The sequence below is a fragment of the Tachypleus tridentatus genome, chromosome 1 (assembly GCF_004210375.1).
Source record: "Tachypleus tridentatus isolate NWPU-2018 chromosome 1, ASM421037v1, whole genome shotgun sequence".
Classification (NCBI taxonomy): domain Eukaryota; kingdom Metazoa; phylum Arthropoda; class Merostomata; order Xiphosura; family Limulidae; genus Tachypleus; species Tachypleus tridentatus.
The window spans coordinates 128,937,513-128,964,623 of NC_134825.1; the positions used below are offsets into that span (position 1 = coordinate 128,937,513).

Sequence of the window (27,111 nt, forward strand, 5' to 3'; positions counted from 1 at the left end):
TCCATACTTTAATAAAATATATGTTTTAAATTCTTAATTTTCAAGGCAATAATTTTAAAAAATCCCAAATTTCTCCCCTTGGTGTGGATTCCTGTATGTGATGAGTGGATCTCCCAGGGAAGGTTCTGTTCTTTCAGTTTACCTCCTCTAGGATCTAAACATCCACCCACGTGTTTGCCATGCGTGGCAACCCATGAAGGGGAGGAGAGGATCCAACCCTAACACATCACTTTGGCCTTGAATTCCTGTAGACGGGCGACCTTGGGGTGGCCCCCCTTGGGTCAATCGGCTGGTCCACTTGGGCTAGGGTCAACCAAGTACTAATGTTGGATGTTCTCAACAGGTGTTGTGGAGATTATATCTGATGCTGGTATTTGGGTATAGTGCTCATGGAACCCTGGCATTGCTGCAGTGTCCTTGTTTGACATTGTAGTGCGTCCCCTCGTAGGGCTCCATGGTGGGTGGAGTCAGTGGGCACTGAAATTTCCCTTTATTTATTATGGATACTCCAATTACAAACCTTAATAAAATAGTGAAAAAAACAGTCTAGAGGAAAACGACCATGTCTTGATGATTTTGAGCAGCAATCCTCACTGTCCGTACCACCTGTTGTACCTCATTTTCTTATATTGCACTCACTTTCAGACAAACCTTTAGGGCAAATATCTCCCTTTTTCATTCAGAAGGGACTAAAGACTCTTGCTTGCTCTCCAAAGTCAGTAAAAAAGCTTCAATCTGGTGACATATTGGAGGAAACATCAATATCTCAACACAGTAAACTCCTGTTGCATTCAAAGGCAATTGGAGATATACCTATAGAGGTTACACCTTATGCTACTTTGAATTCATCACGAGGAGTTATTGTTGAGAGGGATTTGAAGAACATGTCAAGAGTCGGAGATTCTCACTGGTTTCTCCATCAAAGGAGTTTCTGCAGTGAGGCCTATTTCCACTCGCAAAGATGGAATTATGGTGCCGACCAATGTCCTTATTCTGACATTTACGTCACCACCCCCGCCTGCCACCATCAAGGCAGGTTATCTTAATTGCAGAGTACAGCCATACATTCCAAACCCTCTGATGTTTCCAGTGTCAACGGTTTAGTCACTCGAAGATGTCATGTCGTGGCTCCTTGACGTGTGCTTGTTGCAGTGGCAGGGACCATGATACCTATGAGTGTGAAAAGGACCCTCATTGCATCAGTTGTAATGGCTCTCACTCGTCCTATTTTTGTTCTTGCCCTAAATGGTTGGAAGAAAAAGAGGTGCAATGTTTTAAAACAATTCGTAACATTATCGATTCTGATGCTCGAAAATTGCTGTCTACCACCTCATCTTGAACGTATGCTGCTGCACTTCATTCCACAGCTACTGTGAGAGTGCAAACAGATCTCTCTGTGCCTCCTAAAGAATCATTCTCCAAACAAATGAAAAGTCTTTTGATCTCCATAGTTAAAAAAGTTGATGAATCAACTTCGACACTTATCTCTGTCCCTTATATACATTCCACCAAACCCCAACATCCACATCCTTTGGTTCCAGGTACAGGCATTTCCTCGGATCCATCTTCCTCTCTCACCCTAAGATGCAAAACAATCATTTGTTCATGTCCTCAGTCTCTGGAATCCCCTTCCAACTGCAAAGATCTGCCCAATCGACCCAGGGCAGGATCCATGGAGGTCAATAGACCTCCATTGAATAAGGAAAGTAAGGAAAAAAGACGTGGTCATAAACAGAAGGGTTCTTTGCCCAATTCGCCTACACGTAAATAAAAATGGCCACCCTAATACAATGGAACTGTCGAGGTTTACATTCTAATCTGGATGACATCAAAACACTGATTGCTTCCTACCATCCTGTTTGTCTCTCCTTACAGGAAACATTTCTGAAACCTGCCAATACAGTTACCTTTCGGCAGTTTCCTTTATACAGAAATGACAGGCTGTATGATGGAGGAGTGCATGGAGGGGTGGCACTGTTGGTTGATCAGTATGTGCCCACCCTGTTTTTGCCACTCAACACACCCTTGGAAGCTGTAGCCATCTGTGCTTCCTTGGGTCATACCATCACTGTTTGTTCTCTCTTTCTGTCACCTGGAGAGACATATGATAAATTAAACCTTGATGCTCTCATTGAACAGTTGCTGCCTCCCTTTTTTATCCTGAGAGACTTTAATGGACATCATCTCATCTGGGGAAGTGCTGGTATTGATAGGAGGGGTTGCTCTGTAGAGTGTATGCTCTCTGATCACAACTTTTCTCTTTTCAATACTGGTTCTTCTACTTATTTTCAAGCACCTAGTATATTATTTTCTGCTACTGATATCTCAATTTGCTCCCCTTCACTATTTTTCCACTTTTCATGGAGGGTTAACAATAATCCATGGGGTAGTGATCATTTTCCTGTAATCTTGAGAAAGACTGGCCGATGTCAATGCCACCCGACCTGCGTGCCCCGGTGGAAGCTGGATCAGGCAAACTGGCCCCATTTCACTGCTCTCGCAGAACTTGATCCTGCCATTGTCTGTAAGCCATCAATAGACAACTGTGTAGCAGCAGTAACTGATTGTATTATACAAGCAGCTGCTCAATGTATTCCTAAAACCTTGACACATTTTCCACTGTATCCTTGTCCATGGTGGAATCCTGCCTGCCACATGGCATAGAAGGCTCAAAGACGAGCCTTGGATATATTCTGTAGATATGCCACACTCTCGAACCCATTCACTTTCCAGCAACCCCCGTGCACATGCTCGATGGGTAAGATGTCAAAGCCAGAAGGAATTTTGGATTAAGTTTACAACCAGCATATCTTCTACCACCAGTTCCAAAGTCATTTGGGACAAGATTCGAAAGGTCAGTGGGCAATATAACTTTGATCCCTTCTTGTGGCCAGGAAGTAGCTAATACCCGGAGCATCGCCGATACTCTAGGTGAAAGTTTTTGCCAGTTACCTAGCACTTCTGCTTCTTCTTCCACTTTCTTTGCCATCAAAACTCGGGCAGAGCAATCACCTCTTTCCTTATGAGCTGTTCCTCGGTGTGCATTCCTGTACGTGGTGAGGGGACATCCCAGGGAAGGTTCTGTTCTGTCTGGTTACCTTCTCTGGGATCTAAACATCCACCCATGTGTTTGCCGTGCGTGGCAACCCGTGAAGGGGAGGAGAGGATCCTGGTGGTTGAGGGGTCCAACCCTAACACACCACTTTGGCCTTGAATTCCTGCAGACGGGCGGCCTTTGGGTGGCCCCTCTTGGGTCAATTGGCTGGTTCACTTCAGCTAGAGTCAACCAAGTACCAGTGTTGGAAGTTCTCAAAGGGTGTTGTGGACATTGTGCCTGATGCTGGTGTTTGGGTATAGTGCTCACGAAACCCTGGCGTTGCTGCATTGTCCTTGCATGACATTGTAGTGCGTCCCCTCGTTGGGTTCCATGGTGGGTGGAGTCAGTGGGTATCGAAATTTTTCTTTTTTCCCATGGATCCTCCTTCAAAAAATTCAAATTAAATAGTGAAAAAACAGTCAACAGGTAAGCGACCACGTCTTGAAGACTCTGGGCAGCAATCTTCAACATCTGTAACACACGTACCTCATTTTCTTATATTACATTCTCTTTCAGAAAAACCTTTAGGGCAATTGTCCCCCTTTTTTATCCAGAAGGGACTAGAGGGTCTTGCTGGCTCTCCAAAGTCAGTTAAGAAGCTTCGATCTGGAGACATATTAGTTGAAACATCCACAACCCACCACAGTGAACTCCTCTTGAATTCAACGGCAATTGGGGATATACCTATTGAGGTTACCCCTCATGCTACCTTGAATTCATCACGAGGAATTATTGTTGAGAGGGATTTGTAGAACGTCCCCGAGTCAGAGATTCTTGCTTGTCTCTCTACTCAAGGAGTTTCTGCAGTGAGGCGCATCTCCACTCGCAAAGATGGAGTTACACTGCCAACAAATACCCTTGTTTTGACATTTACATCATCACGTGCACCTGCCTCCATCACGGTGGGTTATCTAATTTGCAGGGTACGGCCATAAATTCCAAACCCTCTCCAATGTTTCCAATGTCAGAGGTTCGGCCACTCAAAGACATCATGTCGTGGTTCCCTGACATGTGCTCGTTGAGATGGCAAGGACCACGATGCCTATGAATGTGACATGGACCCACATTGCGTCAACTGCAATAGTTCTCACCCTTCCTACTTTCGTGCTTGCCCAAAATGGTTGGAGGAAAAAGAGGTGCAGCGTTTGAAAACGACTCACAACATTAGTTATCCTGAGGCTCGGAAATTGCTGCCCGCCACTCTATCTCAGACACATGCTGCTGCAATTTGTTCCACAACTACAGTGGGAGTGCAGACAGATCTCTCTGTGCCTCCAAGAGAATCGTTTTCAAAACAAATGAAAAGCCTTTTGACCTCCATGGTTAAAAAGGTTGATGAATTGACTTCCACACCCATCTCTGTTCCTCTCATACATTCCAACAAACCTCAAGATCCACATCCTTCAGTTTCAAATACAGGCATTTCTTCTGATACATCTTTTTCTCCCACCCCAAGAGGCAAAACAATCATTTGTTTGCATCCTCAGTCACTGGAATCCTCTTCCAATAACAAAGACCTGCCCAATCAACCCAGGGCAGGATCCATGGAGGTTGATAGATCACCTCTGACTAAGGACAGTAAGGAAAAAAGACGTTGTTGTAAACAGAAGGATTCTCCAGACACTTCGCCTACCCGTCATTAAAAATGACCACCTTGATACAATGGAACTGTCGAAGTTTACATTCTAATCTGGATGACATCAAAACACTGATTGCTTCCTGCCATCCTGTGTGTCTTTCCTTACAAGAAACATTTCTAAAACCTGCTGACACAGTTACCATTCGGCAGTTTTCTCTGTACAGAAATGACAGGCTGTGTGATGGACAAGTACATGGAGGGGTGGCACTATTGGTTGATCTGTCTTTGTCACTCAACACACCCTTGGAGGCCGTAGCCATCCGTATTTCCTTGGGTCATACCATCTCTGTTTGTTCTCTCTACCTGTCCCCTGGAGAGACATATGATCAATCAGACCTTGATGCTCTCGTTGAACAGTTGCCATCTTCCTTTCTACTCCTGGGGGACTTTAATGGACATCATCCCCTCTGGGGAAGTGCTGTTATTGATGGGAGGGGTCGCTCTGTAGAGCGTATGCTCTCTGATCACAACTTTTGTTTTCTATACTGGTTCTTCCACTTATTTTCATGCACCTAGTCAGTACTTTACCACTATTGATCTCTCAGTTTGCTTCCCTTCATTATCCTCCCATTTTTCATGGAGGGTTGACAATAATCCACTAGGCAGTGATCATTTTCCTATGATTTTGAGAGAGACTGGCCGTGGTCGATGCCACCCTACCCACGTGCCCCGGTGGAAGCTGGATCAGGCAGACTGGTCCACTTTCACTGCTCCCACAGAACTTGATCCTGCCATCGTGAATCAGCCATCAATAGACGACTGTGTGGCAGCAGTAACTGGCTGTATTATACAAGCAGCTGCTCAGTGTATTCCTAAAACCTCAACACGTTTTCCACGATATCCTCGTCTGTGGTGGAATCCTGCTTGCCACTTAGTACGGAAGGCTCAAAAACTGGCGTGGGATACTTTTCGTAGATATCCCACACTTTCGAACCGCGTCGCTTTCCAACAGGCCTGTGCACATGCTAGGTGGGTAAGACGTCAAAGCCAGAAGGAATCTTGGATTAAGTTCACAACTAGCATATCTTCTACCACCAGTTCCAAGGTCATATAGGACAGGATTTGAATTGTCAGTGGGCACAACAATTCTGTCTCCCTCTCGATCTTACTCTCTGATGGTCAGGAGGTGGCTGATGTCTGGAGCATCGCTAATACTCTAGGTGAAAGCTTTTGCCAGATATCCAGCACTTCTGCTTGTTCCTCCACCTTCTTGGCCATCAAGACTCGGGCAGAGCGTTCACCTCTTTCCTTCCGAACTGACTGTCTCTTTGACTATAATTATCCCTTTACACTGGTAGAACTGAAAATGGCCCTTCATCGGTCTGACAGTACATCTGTTGGACCTGATGATGTACACTATGACATGCTGCACCATCTATCTCCTACTTCTCTTGATGTTCTTCTAATTGTCTTTAACTGGATCTGGCAGGAGAATGTTTTTCCTGATATCTGGTGCCAGGCTATTATTTTACCTTTCTCTAAGCCAGGGAAAGATCCCAAGATTCCTTCAAACTACCGTTCAATTGCTTTGATGTGCTGTCTCTGTAAGACCTTAGAAAGGATGGTTAATGCTCGTCTTGTTTGTTTCCTCGAATCAAACAACCTCCTCTCGCCCACCCAGTGTGGTTTCCGACGACAACACTCTATCACAGACCACCTAATTCGACTTGAAACGTCAATTAGAGAAACCTTTCTCAAACGCCAATATCTTGTATCAATATTCTTTGACATTGAGAAGGCTTGTGATACAACATGGAGGTATGGCGTTTTGCGAGACCTCCATACATATGGGTTACGTGGCCATTTACCCATGTTTATTAAAAATGTTTTAATATACAGGAGATTCCAAGTTGGTGTGGGTTCAACACTTTTCCATTCTTTTGTACAGGAACTTGGAGTCCCTCAGGGCTGTGTTTTGAGTGTCACACTTTTCAGTATAAAGATAAATGCCATCACTGAACAACTCCCTCTCACGATTGCGAATAGACTGTATGTTGACAACTTTGACATCTCATGTCAGTCGTCGAACATGAGATATATTGAGCGGCAACTACAAACTGCCGTCAATCATGTACTGAAGTGGACTATGGCGAACGGTTTTAATTTCTCTCTCTCTCTCTAAAACCGTTTGCATGCACTTTTGCCACCAACAGGGTATTCACCCTGATCCTGAACTTCATATCAGTGAAGTTTCGCTGCCAGTAGTCCCTGAGACCAAGTTCTTGGAGCTTATCTTTGACCGTAAGCTGACCTTTATACCACACTTAAAGCAGCTACGGGTCAAATGCACAAGAGTACTGAACATTCTCCATGTTCTCTCTACTACCAGTTGGGAAGCAGATCGATGTTCTATGTTAAAGGTATATCGTGCTCTTATTCGATCAAAACTCGACTATGGATCAATGGTCTCTGGCTCTACCAGACCCTCGGCCTTAAAGATGCTAGACCCCATTGATCACCAAGGACTTCGACTCTGTACTGGGGCTTTCCGCACCTTTCCAGTTCAAAGCTTGTACGTTGAATCTTATGAACCTTCTCTGCACCTTTGCCATTTGCAACTATTTTTACTATATTCTTCGAAACTTCGTTCCTTACCAAAGCATCTTACCTGGGGATGTGTTTTCCTTCCTCGGTGGGCTGTACTTTTTAAGAACAGACGATCTGCCATTGCTTCATTTGGCCTTTGCATCCAGGTGCAATTGGATGACTTGGGTCTGTCCTTGGATAACATTGCAGATTCCACAGGTCAGCCCATCCCACCATGGCTTATTACAGCCCCCAAATGTGATCTTTCTTTCAGTCATCTGAAAAAGGCAGATACTCCAGATTGGAAGTACCGTCATTTATTTAATGAACATCTTTCAAACAATCATTCCATTCCCATTTATACAGATGGTACCAAATCAGATAATTCAGTGGGCTCTGCTATGGTTTGCTGCGGTTCGGTGGTTGCATGCAGAATCCCCTCTACAGCTTCTGTGTTCACTGCTGAACTGTATGCCATATCTCTTGCCCTGGATCATATTGAAGCTGAGCAGTACTCCAACTGCACTATTTATACTGACTCGCTTAGTTCTATACTGGCCCTGAAATTGCTACACGTTAGCTCACACCCTGTTCTCGCTGATATTCAAAACCAACTGGCCCATTTCTCATTAACTGCTACTTCTATCCAGTTTTTCTAGATACCAGGCCATGTTGGTATTCGCAGGAACGAGCTTGCAGACATGGCAGCTAAATCTATCTGCTCCGGCACTATCACCACTGTGCCTGTTTCGTACATGGGCTATGGTCTTGTATTCAAGGCTTGGCTCCGTTTCAGCTGGCAGTCCACTTGGAGTGAGCAACGCGACAACAAGCTTTTTCAAATAAAACCCTATATTGGGCTTTGACCATCTAGCTTCCGTAAGGTTCGGAAGGAGGAAGTTGTTCTAACTAGACAACACATTGGTTACAGTTTTTTAACTCATCGTTTTCTTTTATCTGGAACTGATGCACCAGTGTGTTGTTCGTGTAACACTCAAATCACTATCAGCCACGTTTTACTCTCTTGCCATTGTTTCAATTCTCAACGACAGCAATATTTTAAACATTTTTTCCCAGGGTCAGTCTGTAACATTAGACAGAGTCATTGGTGATGGTGACTCTGTCCACCTTGATAAAGTTTTTAGTTTTTTAATGGCCATTAATCTTTTTAATCTCATTTAAGTGTTGGATATTTATTCATTACACTTTTTTAAATGTGGTTCCCTTTTCACAGTTTCAATCTCTCCAGTTCAATTTGACATTGAAAAATGGCCAGAACATTAAATAACTCGACACCAGGACTGGAAAGGTCAACTTCAGGTGACTAACGCTGCTGTTTGAACTATCCATTTGAACTACTTGTTAGTCGCCCTGGCGAGTTGTTATTCCAATTTTGCTGCATGTCTTTTAAACTTTTATCACTTTACCCTTTGGTATTGTCCATAATGACATAACCCAGAACCAGGACTGGAAAGACCAACTTCAGGTGAATGACGGTGGTTCTGGTACTTGCCTGTTAGTCTTCCTGGTGGGTTATGATCATTACCATTCTGCTACAGGAAATCCTTTACAACTTTATAGACTGGATGTCAACATCAGTTTTATGCAATTTTCTGTTTTTAATTGCTGTTTTGTTTTTACCTTCGTTTACTTTTACAAATTTTTCTACATTTACTTTACTTTTACCTTTTTACTGGACATTTGGCTATTCATTATTATGATTTTGCTATGTGTCTTTTAAAACTTCTATTATTTTACATTTTGATACTGGTTGCTATGACACATAACCCGGAACCAGGACTGGAAAGACCAACTTCAGGTGACTGACGGTGGTTCTTGAACTTACCTGTTAGTCTTCCTGGTGGGTTATGATCATTACCATTTTGCTAGAATAAGTACTTTACAACTTCTTTTACTCTGCTTTCTCTCTTACCATTGTAAACTAGGTGTCAACATTGGTTTTATGTTTTTTCTGTTTTTCACTGATGTTTTGTTTTACCTTCATTTCCTTTTCTGTATTTTACTACATTTAATTTATTTTTATCTTCTTACCAGACGTTTGGTGCAGATAGCTTAGCTACTTTGTGCCATAAAACACTAAATCAATCAATCAATCAACCTTACGAGCTGATTGTCTCTATGACTATAATCGTCTCTTTTCACTGGTGGAACTCAAACTGGACGTTCATCGGTCTGGCAGTACATCAGTTGGACCTGATGATATACACTATGAGATGCTGTGCCATCTATTTCCTGCTTCTCTTGCTATCCTTCTGGTTGTTTTTAACTGGATCGGGCAGGAGAATCTTTTTCCTGATGCCTGGCTCCAGGCTATTGTCCTGTCTTTCTCCAGCCTGAGAAGGATCCCAAGATTCCTTCAAACAACCGTCCAGTTGCTTTGGTGAGCTGTCTCTGTAAGATCTTAGAGAGGATGGTTAATGCTCATCTTGTTTGGTTCCTCAAATCAAACAACCTTCTCTTGCCCACCCAGTGTGGGTTCCGACGACAGTGCTCCACCATGGACTACCTGATTCGACTTGAAACGTCAATCAGAGAAGCCTTTCTCAAACAACAACATCCTGTATCAATATTCTTTGACATTGGGAAGGCTTATGATATAACATGGAGGTATGGCATTTTGTGAGACCTCCATATGTATTACGTGGCCATTTGTCCATTTTTATTTAAAATTTTTTAATGGACAGGAGATTCCGAGTTCGTGTGGGTTCGACACTTTCCCGTTCTTTGGTACAGGAACTTGGAGTCCCTCAGGGTTGTGTTCTGAGTGTCACACTTTTCAGTATAAAAATTAATGCCAGCACTGAACAACTCCCTCTCACTGTGGCAAACAGGCTCTATGTCGACGACTTTCACATCTCATGTCAGTCGTTGAACATGAGGTATATTGAGCAGCAGCTACAGAATGCCCTAAATTGGTTACTGAAGTGGACCAGAGCAAATGGCTTTTTCCTCTCTCTATCTAAAACAGTTTGCATGCATTTTTGCTGCCAATGGGGTATTCACCCTGATCCTGAACTCCGTATCGGTGAAGTTGTGCTGCCTGTGGTCTCTGAGACTGAGTTCTTGGGGCTTATCTTTGACCGTAAGCTAACCTTTATACCACACATCATGCAGCTTTGGGTCTAATGTACAAGAGCACTGAACATCCTCTGTATCCTCTCAACCATCACTTTTAAAGACCATTAATCTTTTTAATGCCATTTAAGTTTTTTAATATATACTTTACACCTTTTAATGTGGCTCCCTTTTAAAAATCACAGTTCATCTAGTTCAATTTGAAATTAGAAACTGACTGTAACATTAAGTAACTCAAAACCAGTACTGGAAAGGCCAACTTTGGATGTCTGACAGTGGATTTTGTACTTACCTGTTAGTCTTCCTGGTGAGTTATGATTATTAAAGTCATGCTACTGAAAGTCATTTACAACTTGAATTACTGTAGGTTTTCTCTTGACGTTTTATGCTATTTATTTATTTTTTAACTTTGTTTTGTTTTACCTTAATTTCCTTTTATGAATTTTACTGAATTTCCTTTTACATTTTTACTGGACGTTTGGTGCAGACAGCCTAGCTGCTTTGTGCTGTAAATAATTAAATCAACCAACCAACCAACCCAAATTTCCCCTTTTCTGATACCTGTGACACATTTTCTTTAGGCATCTTATGATCTGTGTTTTATCCACCATCCCTCAAAAAGTATGAAATTAAATGTAAATTACTCGCTATAAAAGTATCATTACTCAGACAAGTCATAATTTTATAGCTTTCACTTTTGTTTGATAAGAGAACTATAAAATAGAAAAAATCCTCCTGTCACATCCTCTCTTTCAGGATGTTTTAACAGTTCACTCTTCTTATGTTTAATTATATATTATCTATAATTAATAGAAAGTCTAGGTTTTAATTTATCAAATGACATTGTATTACATTGTGTTCTAAATAGAGAAGCATCAGTTTCATTTATAATACAACTTTGGTTCCTGTGGTTATTACAATGGCTAATTCAGATGAATTTATAACAGCTTTTATTGCATGGTTAGAAAGTCAGAAAAAATTATGATTGTTAAAGGAAATTTTTGTTTTGTGCATGTTATTAGTTTATGTTCTTTAGCACATTATTTAATTAAATAATTATTTTGTGCATTACTATCATTAGTTCAAAAATAATCTTAAGTTTCATCAAATCCTACAGCAAGAAAAAAGTGTGGGTAATTATTTCTTGTTTATTCTTTATTTATTATTATAAAAGTAATTAAAATGTAAAAATAAGGGTTATTTTTGAGTAGTTAAGATTAGATTAGGTAAAATAATAATAAAAATATTTTACAAGTCACACATACGAGCAACTTGGAGTAGCTCATGGATAATGTAATTTGATAGCATAGCATGAGTTGCATGTGCTTAGAATGATTTATAATAGTACAGATAGTAGTTTGATATTGTTCAAAGGGCAATAAAAAAATAAAATTTAATTCTAAATATATGTATACCAGTACAAGCTTAAAGCTACTTAAAATGAATTAATGTAGTTTTATGTTACAATTTGAAGTTATTCCAAAATGAAAAGAAGGATAATTTAGATTGTTTCTCTTGTTTTTTTTATGATTACAAGGTTGTTCAAATTTACTTACCTCATTTTGAGATAGGGTAGAGAAAATAACAGATAAAATATAGTTTTACTGAAAACAAACATTTTAAATGTATCTTTGAGGTTCTAGGGATAACACAAATGAAACTGAAAATTTTTAGATGAAGAAATGTATTTTTAGCCTTAACAAGAAAATTACTTTGCACACAGGTTTATTCAAAACAAATACTCAGTATATTCATGGGCAATTATTTATTTTAGTGTATTAAAAATACTTCACTAAAAATAAATTGGTTTTTTTTATATGTGAAAGGCTTATAATGTTAACTGAAAGGCTGACAGATCTTGTGAAGGTGTACATTTTGATGACAGTTTGAAGTATTATATCTGTAAAGACACTTTAGCCAAGTAAAAAGAGGTCATGTGAACAGTCAGATTGACCAAGCCTGTGTTGAGGTAGTTAAAGAGAAAATATTATTGTGAGTTCTTTGAACTTCATATATGTGAAGTAAGATACTCTGTTTTATTTAAACATAGCAATACTGACTTAAGTGGTATTGTTGAAGGATAAAAGAAAAACAAAACATTTGATAGAGAAATAGTCGTAATAAAACAGTTTAACAATTTAGAATCGAAGAACATAATGTGTCTGTGATGTGGTTCTTTAGTTATAAAACAACTTGTTCATGATAACACTGGCATCAAAAACCATGTCCTGTAGTTGACTGTGTTTTCACCTGTAAAATGAAAGATAAAATGATCAAAGAGAACCCTCCAGCTTAAAAACATTTTGCCTCTTACAGAATGCTAGTAGTTTTACCTGGGGTTGCTCAGGTTTAAAAAAATAAACACAAAACCCTGCTCTCTCTGTCTCATATTTTGTGAACTTACGAAAAAAAACAACCATAGGTTTGATTTTGAAAATAAACTACAAATCTATTTTAAATCAGGACTTCCTTATGAATGATGGATTTTGTTTTTCCTTCATTGGCAAGGATAAATATGAGTATCTATTCAGGATAACAGAATAAGCCTAGTTGTATTCTCCCCATCTTTTATCACCATCCTCAGATGGCCCGGCATGGCCAGGTGAGTTAAGGCATTCAGCTTGTAATCTGAGGGTTGTGGGTTTGAATCCCTCACGCACCAAATATGCTAACCCTTTAAACTGTGTGGGTGTTATAATGTGATGCTCAATTCCATTATTCATTGATAAAAGAGTAGCACAAGAGTTGGCTGTGTGTGGTGATGACTGGCTGCCTTCCCTCTAGTTTGCTATGTTAGGGACGACTAGCGCAGATAGCCCTCGTGTAACTTTGTGTAAAATTCAAAACAAACAAAGAAACAAACCATCCTCAGATATTAAAATTTCAAATGTAAATATCTATTTAATATTATGTTGAATTTGTTTAACATAAATTTAATATATTTTTTATGAATGTTGATACCATATTCACGTTATGACATTGATGTTTGCAATATACTGCAATATAGTACAATATTGTACTTGTAATGTAGCAAAAGCACAAAACACAAAATTCACTTCCAGGTATTGAACCATCTTGAGAAAAAAGTAGAATAAAATACATTCATTTGCTGTCTTGACTGTAATCTGATTCTACACAATAAGTATTATAATGTAAGTCTTACTTTCTCATGTGGTCTATTTAATGGCAGATGGCATAATTTTATGTTATAGCCTTTTCTCATAGTAATAAAAATAAATTTCCATGTTTAACCCATCTTCCTCCTCATGCAAGCACTTAATTAGTTATGCTGACTTTAATCTTATTTTACACAATAAGTATTATAACTTAAGCATTACTGTTTTAACGTGGCCTATTTTATTGGATATGGCATAATTTTATTTTATAGTCTATGTCTGTGGTATGCTTTATTATACATGATATTCTACTTTATACATTTGTGTGTGAGGTTAAATATATGATGCATTAGTAGATATATATAGTTAATGATCTATAACTAAATAGGCCTAAATTCTATATTTTAAATCAAATTTTAACTCAAATGTACCAAAAAAAATGTTAGGGCTGCAGAGAATTTATTTGTGTAATATATAATTTAAGAATAAACTTACTGGTTCAGCTAGTAGATGTGTACATCAATGAAAAAAAAAATTTTTTTGTGCACCTTCACCTGAGGGAAGTGTGACCTGCACAGTGAATGTGGTGGGCAAAGAAACAGAGTAATTTTAAATTGTCTATATAGGTTATTAATTTCAGTGTGTAGTCATGACTTGTAGGCAGGACCTGAAAAAATGTTTCTTAGAGTACAATTAACCTCAGGTGGCTGTATATTCTAGTGCTATTAAAAAACACAAACAAGGGTTTTAAGATGAAGTTTCATTAGTTTCCAATTATATCTATAAATGAGTAGTTGTTTTCATGAGAAACAAAGACTAAAGAAACTGAAATCATAACACCTCCTATTCAACCATCTGTCATATCAAGTCCTTTAATGCAACTCCAGTGAACATTCCTGTTTTTTGCATGCTTTAACATGGTTTTAGAAGTTGACAATATATGTAATGATAGTCTATGAAAGTTGTCATGATTATGGCCTAATACTGATTTTACAGTCTTTAACAGAAGTTTGTTGCAATATATAATATATATAAATTGCGCTGTTAGGTAATAGTATGTAAACATGGCTGTCAGCTTGAACTCAAGATAACAGTAAAACTTTCAAAGGCTGATAGTATTTGAAACAATGTTTCATGTGGAATTTTGTTAATCTCAGTACATAATCATTAATATTCTGAACTGGCTGATAGTACTTGAAACAATGTTTCTTATGAAGTATTATTAGTCTTAGTACATAATCATTAATATTCTGGACTTTCATACATTGGCAAGTTTATTTTATTTCAGGCATCTAATAAACCTGTGCTCAGATCTTCTGGATACTCCTGACTTTTACTGGGACAAACAGAACTTGGAGGCATTATATCGTAAAACTTGTAACTACCTGATTATAACCAAAAGAACCAAGGTAACTTGAAAGATTTATGTGTAATCCTTTACTAAATCTTTGTTTTTATGATTGTAGTTTATCTAAGGTTTAAAAACAAAATGCTTCTCTTCAACCAAATCTTGTATCAGTAAATATTTAAAAACCTTTGTTGCTATTTTAATCTTCAGTGTAGCCCAACTAAAAAGATTAATGTTAGAGCTTTGTCAGGAACTAATTGTTTTAGTAGTAATAATGTAAGTATATGAGTATGTTGGACTAAGGATTTTTCTACAGTAGGTGTTTTTGATATGTTGGCAATAAATTTTACAATAAATGAACAGCATGCAGCATACTTGTTGTTTTTTTTTAAATATATTAATGTTGAGCTTTGTCAAGAATTAACTGTTTTGGTAGTATGTAATAATGTAAGTATATGGGTATATTGGGCTACAGATTATTCTACAGTGACATGGTGAGAAATTTGATAAGAAATGAACAGCATGCAGTCCACTTTTTTTAAAATAATACATACATTTAAAACAAGTTATGTATGTACAAAATTCTTTACTTTGGGATGATCATAGCTGTACCTTAAACACTATGCAGTTTTCGTTGTCTTGTCAAAAGTCAACTTAGACCTATTGAATTGCTTTAGAATTCAGTTGACAAGCTTTACTATTTTTACTCTATTTTTATTGGTATAGCATCCATGAGTCACATGAGCTACTGCAGTTGTTTTCTGTACTTCCAGTAATCATCTGCTTTTTCATGTTTCCAAATAATTGCTGCTTTTTTGTCAAAGTCTACATATGTGGGTTCAATTAACTTAGAACAACCTTTGACAGAGAGATTATTCTCCTTATCTCTATCAAACTATTAATCTCACTCTAATATATCAACCATTAGGCTTTTCAATTCTACTGATTGTTAACTTTGTTTTTTTTTAATTTTTATTTCACTAAACTTCTCTTTCACATGATTTTACTTTTACTTTCTCTCTGTTTCTGTTTGCACTTGTTTGTTTGCAGCTGTTTATGCATCTATCACTTAGGCCTCTTGGATATCTCTATAGCCTCGATATCATTGAATTACAAACAAAATAAATTAACAATACAACGTGTACTAAACAGTCTTTTATATCTGACAGTAAGCCCCTTTTCTAGAAGAGTATTTACAATATTTTTTTCACTATATACAAAGACTTTTTTCAGTTCATATACTAAGTCTTCTTGTATAGTCTACACCAACATTTACAGTTTCTATGTTGGTCTCTTCTCACATAGAGACTTCAGTGGTGCTTCAACTTGAGAGGATCCTGTGTCTTCACCTTGATTTCATGTTGTCTGGGGTCGGCATTTCCTAACCTCTGTTTACTGACACAGTAGATTTTGTTTCTTTTTCTTGTTACCAGTCAATTCCTCACTTATGTTGATGTTCTTGTAAATCTCATTTCCACCAAATAATTTTAGGCCTAATCTATATGGAGGTACCTCAAAATATATTTTCAAAAATATAGGTACGCTTAGAAATACAAGCTTTCATGCTTCTTGGCATTTCAGGATAGATGTGTGTGTATAGCAGAAGAGTTATTATAAAGGATACCTGTATAAAAATGGACACTAGATGGCAGCTTGCTTGCTTCTGAAAAGTTCAAGTGTCAAAAGTGGTTTCAGTTTCTGATGAATTAATGATGGAGTTTCTTATGTTAAACATCTTTAATACTTCAAGTTTCATTTTGCAGTTTTTGTGATATTTTTCTTAAACAAAACAAATTGTTCAGAAATGAAACAGATTTAACTGATGCTGATGTATAAATATCAACTGTTTATGTATTTATTACTATTGTATTTACATATTTAATATGCTATAATATGTGATTTTTCATAAAGCAACTTGATTGGAGTTAATATTGTTATTGAAGTTAGTTAGCTTTTAGCCAGTAGCTGAGGTATATTCTTAAGTTTTAGGGTTTAGTCAGTTTTGATTTAACATGTCAAAGGTGAATTAAAAGTGAAATGACTCAAGGTTGATAAAGCAAGCCTGGAGAATATGTATCACAGGTACAACCATTTAGGCCAAGATCCAAGACTTGCCTAAAGGCCTTGGAAGCTGTTGGGTTCTGTTTTAAATTTTATGACTGGTACTTTATGCGAGAGTAAATTTCCTAATTCTAATGTAATTTCACTGTGAACAAATTGAAAAGTACCCCCACTATTTATTTATGGCTAAATTTTGCTTCCATGATCGTACAAAATGGTTTGCTGTAAGCTCGTATTTTTATAAGTTAATTGGATCATCTATTTTTTCTGAGATTTGATAATTCTTGTAATGCCAAGGTCCTCAATGAGAAGATAAACCACTGCTGTGAATTAATGGAGTTATTAAGTGGACATCTTAATGATCGACATCACGTTCGATTGGAGCTCATGATCATAGCACTTATCATGGTGGAGGTATAGTTAACTACTTCACATAAATGAAGAAGATGAGTTATTACCAATAAAACTATTTATTACATGATGGATCAAACATGAAGGAAATTAGCTTGAAAAATCATCAAATAAATAATTTTTTTACTGACAAAGTGTCATAATTCTTCTTGTTATTACTGAAACATTTTCATTTTTTTTATTTTTATCAAATTTTTTATTTGTATGGAATGTTAACATGCCATGGTTGCTTTGTGATGTTTTTTATTGTAATAATGTAGGTATAGCTTTAATAGTAATCTTTGTGATACATTTTTTTAAATTCATCATCATCTTATTGAATGGAAAACATGGTTTACTTGGTGATTTTATTATGCATACTCTTTATATAACCTTCATTTGTGTGTAATTATAAGTATGAAAATTATGTTGATATTAATTTATATCACTAATTGTGTAAAATTTTCTTTAATTTTTGCTGTGGAATAGAGGCTCATAGAATGACCGAGTTTTTCAAGTATAAACTTTTAGCTCATAGCTCTTTGTCTTGACTGACTTGAGATCTAATTACAGTTTTGGACTGAGGAGGTCAGACCTTTTTGATTGATGTGTTGGATCACATCCAAGATCTCGTAGATTAATTTACTCTGATCCTGCCCAAAAAAATTTCAATTTGAGGGTAGGTTGGTAGAGATCCTAATGAGTAATAAAATCAAATTGGGTAGGTATATGAGTGTCTTATGCTTGGTATTGTTAGTGCACAGAAATATAGCTAGTGAAAAAGGTCTCATAGATTTGTTCTAATCCTTCATAAAAATATTTCAAGTGTCACAGCCGTTGAGGGTTCCGTCTTGTTTCTAAAGCACTGATATCCTGTGAATGTTGGGAATTGTTAATCTTTATACATTTTGTTGTGGAAAAAAAAACAGTTTATAACTATTGATATAAGTTCGGATCTGCTTTATTGTCGGTTAAGAAAACGATGTAATTTTTAGAATGTTTTGTTTTTAGTCAAAATAGAAATGTAGTTGTATATTTGATTAAATTAAGCTACTAAGAAATCTACAGAGTTGTTTCTTTCGGCAGGTGGGATTTGAAATTCTTCACTTCACAAGAAACTTGTTGACGACAGGAGGAATTTAAACAAGACTATTGGAAATGTTTGTGTGAAACTAAATGTTTTATATTCAGAAGCAGGTGATTAGTACATGTTGGTGTTTTTCTGTATTTGTAAGAATCACAAGGAACGAGTTTTAATTTAAACTTGCATAACTTTTCAACAGAAAGAAAGAGCAGTTGTATAATTAAGTAGTTTTGCAAATTTTTTTTCAAAAGACAGTTAATGGTGCCTCTAAGTTACACATTTTTATTTAAAAAAAGGGATGCCAGGTAAACACGCTCTTTGTTTTTGAAAAGAAATGGTCAGTGTATAAACATTTCTTATTTTTTGCATCATTTAGGCTATCATTTGGATGAATTCAGTAATGTATAAGTATATTTTTTTCGTGATGTGATAAGACATAAAACACTCAAATTTTTGGTACACTGTACATAGTACATTTAAAAAAACACAAAATACTTTTTCTGCTTATTTCAGAGATAATTTGGATGCCTATTATAATTTTTTCATTCTCTGGAAAAACTATTTGGTATTTGTTTAAGTTTCTTTTTTTCTAGTAATGTAAAGTGTCATTGAAAAATATATTTTATTGACAAGAATATGAGTATGAAATAGAATCATTATCAATGCATAATTATAAATAATACTTGAAGTTCACAAATAAAAAGCTTTTTACTTTTTTGTTATAAATTATTACAATGAAGCTTGAGGACAAATGACCAGATATAGCACACAGAATACGACTTTTTTCTAATTATCTATTATTGCAATCTTGAAATGTTACTGGATCTTTTAGATCAATAGATTTTCTATTCTATAATTAAGTTTTGAGAGAATATTTTTATTTTCTAACTACTACAGGTAGGAGTGTTGCAAGATTTATAATTTTAAACTATCAGAAATAAAAGTGTAAATTATCCTATTTACAGCCAAATGCCACTGTTGTAGGTTTGACTTTTTATAAATAATGTACTGTATCTTCATATGAGCCTTGGTTTCTGTACTTTTACACCATAGAGCTTTTTATGATACTAATGCTATGTTTAACATAATTCCAAGATGTTTTTTTAAATATGGGTTAATTATTTTAGCCAGAAAGTTTCACTGAAATTTCTTAACAAATCATGATTCTTTAACTGTGAAGAAATTTTACAATTAAACAGTGTTGTAAAATGAGAGAAACTGTTAAATATGAGTTGATTTTTGGGTTATGTAATGTTATTTGACTTCACTTTAAATTTTTAAATGCTTATTTTAAAATACATACAATTTCATATTGTAGCTATTAAGTTTTGTAAATTTTCTTGTCATTCTTTCCAATAAACAATAACAGTACAATACCTTATTCAGTGACACAGGTCTAATTGGTTAGATTATGTACAAGGAAATGTATTACGTAGATACATCCATCAGTCTAAAGGAGAAGCAGTTGAATACTAAACCTCCTACATAAAACTGATCACATTTTATTTGCATCATAAACAATATCATCCAAGCTCTTTACTTGTGTCAAAAAATAGAGGCAAATATTTAATATAATATGAAAATTGCTTGTAAAAGCAAAATACTGAAAAAAACAACAAAATGACATCATATTATATAGCTTGAGTGTTAAAACTATTCCATGTACTGTTCCATATGTACTGCATACTATCAAAAGACCAAAACTACATTTCAGATTTGATTCTTTGCTGTTTTAGCAATGGATTTAGTTTTTAGAAGAACATTAGATGTCAAGATAATCTACTTCAGCTCAACATATTAGTACTGACAAATAAGCATCTGTGATGTTGATAGGTTTGATGGGTTATGTTTGGAGAGTCAGATTTGAAATGTATTTAGTGCAACATTGTCGGCAACTGAAGTATGGTGTGAGTAAACATCAGAATTAATGTAAATGATGTTGTTGTGCTTTTACTGTTCTTGGATCCAGTTTTAATATTTTTTGCAGATGCATTGAACCAAACTTTGTTTTTATAACAAAATGGGTGATCTTATACTGTCATGAATACAGTATAACTATAGAGATCGTGAATGTGGTGACAGAAAATTCTGATTACAGTTATATTTGAATTGAGTGAAATGTTTGACAAATTATTATTATACACTCATCTAATTTTTGAAAATCCTTGTGGGACTGGATTAAAAATGAAGTGTTTAAAATTTTAATAGGTCTAAGATTGTCTTATGGCAAATAAAAACCAATTTAAATATATGTGCTTAACTCTTTAATGATTTTAAAAGCTGTGCAATTTATGCAACTTTTTGTACATATTCTTTTGTGTGAGTGAAACAAGGAAGTCATTTAAAGTCTCTTTCCCAACAAGCTTCCACTCCCAAGGTGTATGAATGAAATCATTAATTTCAGTTATGACTGAAAATTATTAGGAAAAAAAAATCATGCTGGAAACTTGATTCTTAATGTTTCCTGTTAGTGAAAAATATTAGTATATGGACATAAAAAATTTTTTCTCAAAAATGTAGTACATTTATGGTTTATTTCAGTAAAACATAAATTACATGGGGCTTTAGAAAATTAACACTTTCTTAAAATGAAAATTAATTTACAATAGGTACTAACTCTCATCATTCACAGTTGTCTCAATCCTGAAATGCCATGTAAGCATTCCTAAAACTGCTTGCTATCAGAGCACCAATCTTTTATACCCCATCAGTTTTGTGCTAATTCAGAACATGTGACTACCCTCTTCAAATCATACTGTGCTCTCTATACTAGTGCGGCTAGCTCCATGTACTATTGCAGAATTGGCAGATACAAACCAGAAATACTGGCATATAAGTGGGGAGGAGGAAAGGTGGGAAGAAGTACCTATCTAAAATACATTTCAGTACAAGAAAATTTAACTTGTGAAACAATGTGACCCTCACCCAAAGCTAGAGGGACTAGAGAAAGAGCATCAATATGTAATTGAGCAGAAAGTGATTGCACTGAAAGAACAAGTGTGCAACAATACACCAAAGATGGTGCAATAGGTGTTTGTTGTTCCCTATTTTTAAAAGTAGACAAACCACGACTGGAAGAATCGTAGGTCAGTAGGGATGGGCAGAAATCCCCACCTGCTTTACTCATGAAGTCCATGAGTGATGGTCCTGTATGTATAAAAGAGTAACAAATAGTTATATTTTACAAATGAAATAGAAGTAAAAGATACAAAGGAAAAGGTAAACATTAAAGGGTTAGACTTAGTTACTTTCCAGGTGGGGAAAATAAAACTTTAACATGAATATTAAGTTAAAACCTTTATTTATGAATACCACTGGATTCCACAATGTATCAGCTATCAGCATGCAAGTAACTGACTTGCCTACATTACAAATGCGCTCTGTAATACAACTTACATTAACAACAAAAAAATGTGAAAATGCATCAACCATAAGAAAGATGCACCAGAAATTTACACTTAATATCATTACAACAGCTTATTGAGGCTCTCAAACCAGTAAAACATTCAGAAATGATATAATTTTCCTCAAAGTAGGAAGTAACTTACTTTCTCAGGTGCTGGTTGATTGGCAGTCATTTTGGAATCCATTACAGTTTTGCTTATTTAATACAATGGGTTTGTTTATATATGTGTATGTATTTATACACATACACCACTGAATAAGTAGCAAGTGGTTTTATAGAAATATACAGGTTTGTGTTAAAATAATATTAAACATACTTGACCAGGCAACACCCACTGACGGATGGAATTCTGAAATATGATGTAGATCAACTAAATAAGATTTGAAAAAAAAAAAGGTGACTTAAATGCAGTCAATGGCAAACAGACATGCAGAGCATCCACAGGAGAAAGATGATACCCATCCAAGAAGATGGTTTTATGCAACTAAAGACGTAGGTGACAAATATGATGTGAAGAAACATTATGTAAATATTATGGACAAGTCAGAATACATCAACCATATGAGGTGACAAACCCAACCAGTGAGAATAATAGATTACTGGAAACGGAAGAATTCTATGGAACAAATACAATTAATGAGGGTCGTGTGAGCCACATAGCAGAGAATGAACTGGAGAAAGTATATATGTAAAAACAGCTGGTATGGGTTGAGAATTTTTTTAAAGTAGAAAAGCGTGTGTGTGTTTGTGTTTTTCTTATAGCAAAGCCACATCGGGCTATCTGCTGAGCCCATCGAGGGATATTGAACCCCTGATTTTAGCGTTGTAAATCCGTAGATATACCGCTCTGCTTGCGGGGGGCATGTAGAGAAACAAACGTTTTAACCTTCTTCGGTTGTCGTCAGATTCATAAAGAAAGAAAGAGGTAACTGACCATATGTTTGAAGGGGGTTGGGTAATTGAGTGTAGGAATGTAGAGGGTGTGCTTAGATATTTGATTATATTTATTTATTTTGGCATAAAGGTGTTCCTTTGTATTGGTTTATTTTGGGCTTGAGTTGTTGTACAAGTAAGGCTTCTTTAATTTTGCGTTTGTTTCTTTATTTAGTATTTGGGTGTTTTTTATGGTTATGTTATGTTTATTTGATTTACAGTGTTCGAAAACGTGTGAAGGTAACTTTTTGTGTTCTTTGAATCTGGTTTCCATTTTTCTACTTGTTTCTCCAATATAGAAGTCGTGGCAGTTATCACATTGTGTTTTATAAATAATGTTGGTGTGGTGTTTGTCAGTGTAGTTTTTACATCGTATTGACCTTAGTTTTGTGCCTGATTTTTGAATAAATTTGGATTAACTGGAATGTCATATTTTGTTACTAGTTTTTGCCAAATGTTTGTTATTTTTCTGCTGATGTCGAGAATATATGGTATGCAATAGTATATGGTTTCGTGATTTTTTAAATCATGGGATATATTTACTTTTGTTAGTTGATTTTGCTTTTTGTCTTGGTGTGTGCATATAATGTTTTCTACGGTTTGTAGAGGAAACTTATTGATGTTGGTGAAGTATTGTTTTATTTTGTCTAATTCGTCGTTAATTTTATCTGGTTAGCATTGTTTTATGGCTGTGTTTATTTGGTTTCTTAGTATGTTGAGTTTTTGTTTTGGTTCATGTGCTGAGTCCCAAGGAATGTATAACCCAGTATGGGTGATTTTTCAGTGGATTTCTGTTTTGAATTGTGTATCGGTTCTTGTAATTTTGAGGTTAAGAAATGATATTTGATTAATTTCTTCCTGTTCACATGTGAAGTTAATGTTGGGATGTATAAAGTTAATGTGATTGAAAAAATTAATATTGCGGGATTCACATCTACAGAACACACAAGAGTACAGGTGGGAAGTGGAAGATGAGGAAATAAGACAACAGGCAACACGACCTTCCTGGTACAGCCAATGTTTTGGGAAGAAAGGCCAAATTCAGATAGAGGATAACACATGAGAAATTATAAAGGATGTGGGAAAGATTACTGGCAGAAATAATGGAATGATGACAACTCCATGCCTGGAGAAGGAGGAAATAGGTATGAAGGACAACAGTAAGTTCCCAATCTAGGAGAGGAAAGGAATGGAAATAATCAAGGAGAAGGAATTCCACAAATGGGAGAACTGAATGGCCAATGAACCAATGAGCAACAGCTGTAACAGACAAATCCTTATCAAACAACCAGATGAAGAACTGGAACAGATCAGAAAAAGAAGGATTGGAAGAGAGGTATCTACAGTGAAGGGACCAAAGTCAGAAGGAAGACCAATACTTTTGATACGATACATAAACAAGGAGAAAGATGAAAAGATGCTACACTAAGGGAGAGTCCCTTAGTTGAGGCAAGGGGCCGGACAAAAGCCACACATACAAATCGAGTTTGGTGACACTGGAATGAACCATTTCAGACTGCGGTTGTTGAAGGAGAGACTTGGACAGAGGATGTTGCTTTCTGAAGGGGTGGAGTACATGAAACTATGTCTGAACAGAACATGATAAGGAATATTCTGGAAAAGGGAAAAATCTGAAGAGGAGTCTGATTGAAGAGTAGAGATGCAAGTGAAGACCTTTCCAAACCTTATTAAACGTATCTATTTCCAGAGCTAAACGTGTGTCTGGAGACCAAAAAGAAACCATTTTGGTGGTCCAATGATTGTCAAACATATACATACTCAGTGTTTCCTGTTGAGAACACACTTGCCAAAATATTTGTGGGAAAAACCTGGTTGGGTAGAGATAAGCTGTGCGCCAATGAATTGATGATGCTCACAACATGACACACCAAGATTACCAGTAAAGAAGATCTAGCTCTTGAAAACACAGATCTGGTCCCTCCCTGCTAGGCCCGACAAGAGGTGGAGGCGCAAGGGACCGGGAGGAGAGCAAAAAAAAAAATAGTGAAAACTCAATAAATCATTAAAAATTGTGATGTTTATTTGTTCACAGCTACATGCATGTACAATGCACACTACCCAGGTCCGGATTTAACTGTTCTCACTTCTCGCAGGGGGAATGACCTCGGGATCATAACAACGATAAATTTGTCATCTAGTTACATCAATCGACTTGGTAGAACTAGTATGTAGGGTTTACCAGAAATCTTGTAGTGGGGAGATGCGCAGCTTGACGTCAAAAATGTAAATAGGTCATGCAGTTGCGCCTTCTCTTGGGTGGAGTGAAATGGCGTCGCAAACTCATCTTTCATACTGTGCAGTCTGTAGTATTTTCAGACGTGTGACACTCGAAAGGCCCTCCCTAAATGCGCACATGTAGGCCTAGAAATTTGTGAATAAATCCAAGAACAAGAAATAATTCATATAATTACTCATAAATTTATATTAGGTTATAAAATATAAAAAAAATATGTGGTCTGTACAACGTTAGCTGCAGACATGTCACTCACACATGTCTATGACTATGTTGTGATAATTTTAAGGATATTACTCTGATGATATTGGTCAACATGTTTGTTGTAAATAGTTCGCATATTAATCAAATGCTCTCCGCAGTTAACATGTTTCAATTTTTAGTTATTTAAACTACCGATATAAATGATACAGCAATATATTTAAAAAGATTTATACAACTTTAAAAGGAAAGGGAACCGATTAAACCGTTAAGGCCATTAAAATATTACTTAAAAATTTATAGATCTACACACTTGCTCATAACTATGAAATATATTTTGTGCTTTTTGGTTACTTTTTACCCTTTCATTTACCTGGTGTTTGAATGAAAATCGGGTCACTCAGTTATATAAGTATTTCTTGCCTTAAAGCATTAAGAAATGTATGGGGTTTTCACTACCAAACGCAGCGTGATATAACTGGACTGGCAGGGTGGTTACCATTGTTAATCAGTTTACAGAGTTGCTTTTGCAAATTTTTAGCCAACTGACAAGTATGTCAGTTTGCCATATGTAACCCTTTGTCAAGTGTGGGCAAAAACTATTTAATCTTTATTCAAAAGAATACAAATTTCTAGTCATATTTTTATACTATAACTATATATATCTGTGAATGTAATTTTCTTGACAAATCTTGTATTGTAAACATTTTATGAATTTTAATGATTAGATATTGACTTTGATATCTATAACTTGATTTTCTATTCCTTATTTGATAACACTATTCTAGTTCGAATCCCCGTCGCACCAAACATGCTTGCCATTTCAGCCGTGGGGGCGTTATAATGTTTCGATCAATCCAAATATTTGTTGGTAAAAGAGTAACTCAAGAATTGGCGGTGGGTGGTGATAACTAGCTGCCGTTCCTCTAGTCTTACACTGCTAAATTAGGGACAGCTAGGGCAGATAGCCCTCGTGTAGCTTTGTGCGAAATCCAAAAACAACTGATAACATTGGTATTTAATTGTCAACAGTTAATTGGTAATTTACAGTTCATAATTTTTGACTGGTGGTAGGGGAGTCCCCGGAGTATAGTTTTCCAGAAGTAGGTATGCTTATTTTAGAACCTGTTTTGAGACAAGTCTTTCTAGATGGAGTACATCAATTTTAGCAACTATATTATCTTTAATATATATATATATTATTTCAGTAGGTCGTTCAGCTAGTGAAGATTGCATTCCTCAAAAAAATACTACTTCTATAGTGTGAACTGTGTATTATTTATTTATTTATATTAGGATAACTTTATATTTTTAACAACTACATGGTGTTACTTTATTCTTTCTGAAAGGTTTTTCCGTTTAGTGTGGCATTCACGATTTAAATTTGTTAGTTTCACACGTAACACATGCATAGGTCTTATTATATCGAATAGTGACATCCATTTCATACCACCCAGAAGAGGTCGCCACAGTATATTGTGAAAAAATTCTGACGTCATTTAGTCACTTGTGCATCTCCCCACTACAAGGTACCTGGGACAACTACGGATACACGTGTACTAAAGCAGCCAGTAATTACTATAAATAACCTATAATGTTACAGCTACGTTTCAACTATCAGTTTCAATAACAATATATCGTGTTTTTTTCATTCGTTTTCACGTCACGGTCTTAAAATCACAACTGATTATAGGCTAGCGTACAGTGACACAGCATTGCTTCATGAAATAATCCGTCGAGAAATCATAGCTTATCAACACAAGTTAGGAGCGCAGAAGAGAAAAGAAAAGCGTGCAACCCAAAGACAATCTTGGATTCTTTGGTAACAGTGATACAAACAACAATTTGTTTCGTGATGGTAGCAGGCCTTCATGCAGCAATAACACTATCTCTGACCATAGTCAACTCAATCAAGATGCAGACCATGCGGTCTCTTAATACAGTCATACAGAAACTGACA

At 36.3% G+C, this 27,111-nt stretch overlaps 1 protein-coding gene across 11 annotated transcripts in view; it reads left to right on the forward strand.

The window, feature by feature from the left end:
- LOC143223429 (required for meiotic nuclear division protein 1 homolog) overlaps nucleotides 1-19,738 on the forward strand; it is a 44,467-nt gene extending 24,729 nt beyond the window's left edge. For 9 of the 11 annotated variants that reach the window (XM_076451458.1, XM_076451433.1, XM_076451416.1 and 6 more), the window contains 3 exons: nucleotides 14,763-14,883; nucleotides 17,181-17,297; nucleotides 18,360-19,738. In XM_076451458.1, coding sequence (XP_076307573.1) covers nucleotides 14,763-14,883; nucleotides 17,181-17,297; nucleotides 18,360-18,416 — 295 coding nt within the window. In that variant the 3' untranslated portion in view covers nucleotides 18,417-19,738. The remainder of the gene's footprint in view (nucleotides 1-14,762; nucleotides 14,884-17,180; nucleotides 17,298-18,359) is intronic. The other 2 variants (XM_076451443.1, XM_076451449.1) reach the window with 1 other exon arrangement.
- The last annotated feature ends 7,373 nt before the right edge of the window (nucleotides 19,739-27,111 follow it).